Raw genomic sequence first — 357 nt, 5'->3', positions numbered from 1 at the left:
ATGTACACTTCGACTTCCCCAGGAGGAGCCGGCTAGTAAACTGAGCGATCTTCGGCGAGAGCTGCGTGAGAAAGAGGAGAAGATCATGGTGCTTGAGGGAGAGGTGACCAAGTGGGAGCAGCGCTACCTGCAGGAGTCTGCCATGAGACAGCTAGCTATTGACGCGGTGTCTCTGCCCAAGTGCGTCTCCTCCTCACCCACCGGAATCCCCCAGAATGCGTACTGATGCCCTCCTCATCTTTTCAGTTAACACTAGCATTGTGAGAAAGAGAGTGGGAGTGATGAGTGGGCGACTGTGTTGGAATTAGAGAGGTAGTATGTGTTTGGTGACTGTGGGTGGCTAATAGAGGGAAAATG

At 52.9% G+C, this 357-nt stretch overlaps 1 protein-coding gene across 3 annotated transcripts in view; it reads left to right on the top strand.

The window, feature by feature from the left end:
• Window positions 1–357, top strand: part of LOC119587785 (angiomotin-like protein 1) — a gene marked incomplete at its 3' end in the record, with an annotated part of 21,952 nt that overhangs the window by 12,767 nt on the left and 8,828 nt on the right. For 2 of the 3 annotated variants that reach the window (XM_037936481.1, XM_037936482.1), the window contains 1 exon segment: window positions 23–219. In XM_037936481.1, coding sequence (XP_037792409.1) covers window positions 23–219 — 197 coding nt within the window. 3 annotated transcript variants of the gene reach the window in all.

Source organism: Penaeus monodon, chromosome 23 (assembly GCF_015228065.2).
Source record: "Penaeus monodon isolate SGIC_2016 chromosome 23, NSTDA_Pmon_1, whole genome shotgun sequence".
NCBI classification, from domain to species: domain Eukaryota; kingdom Metazoa; phylum Arthropoda; class Malacostraca; order Decapoda; family Penaeidae; genus Penaeus; species Penaeus monodon.
Note: the sequence above shows the minus strand (reverse complement) of the source record. Positions and strands in the feature narration are given on the sequence as shown.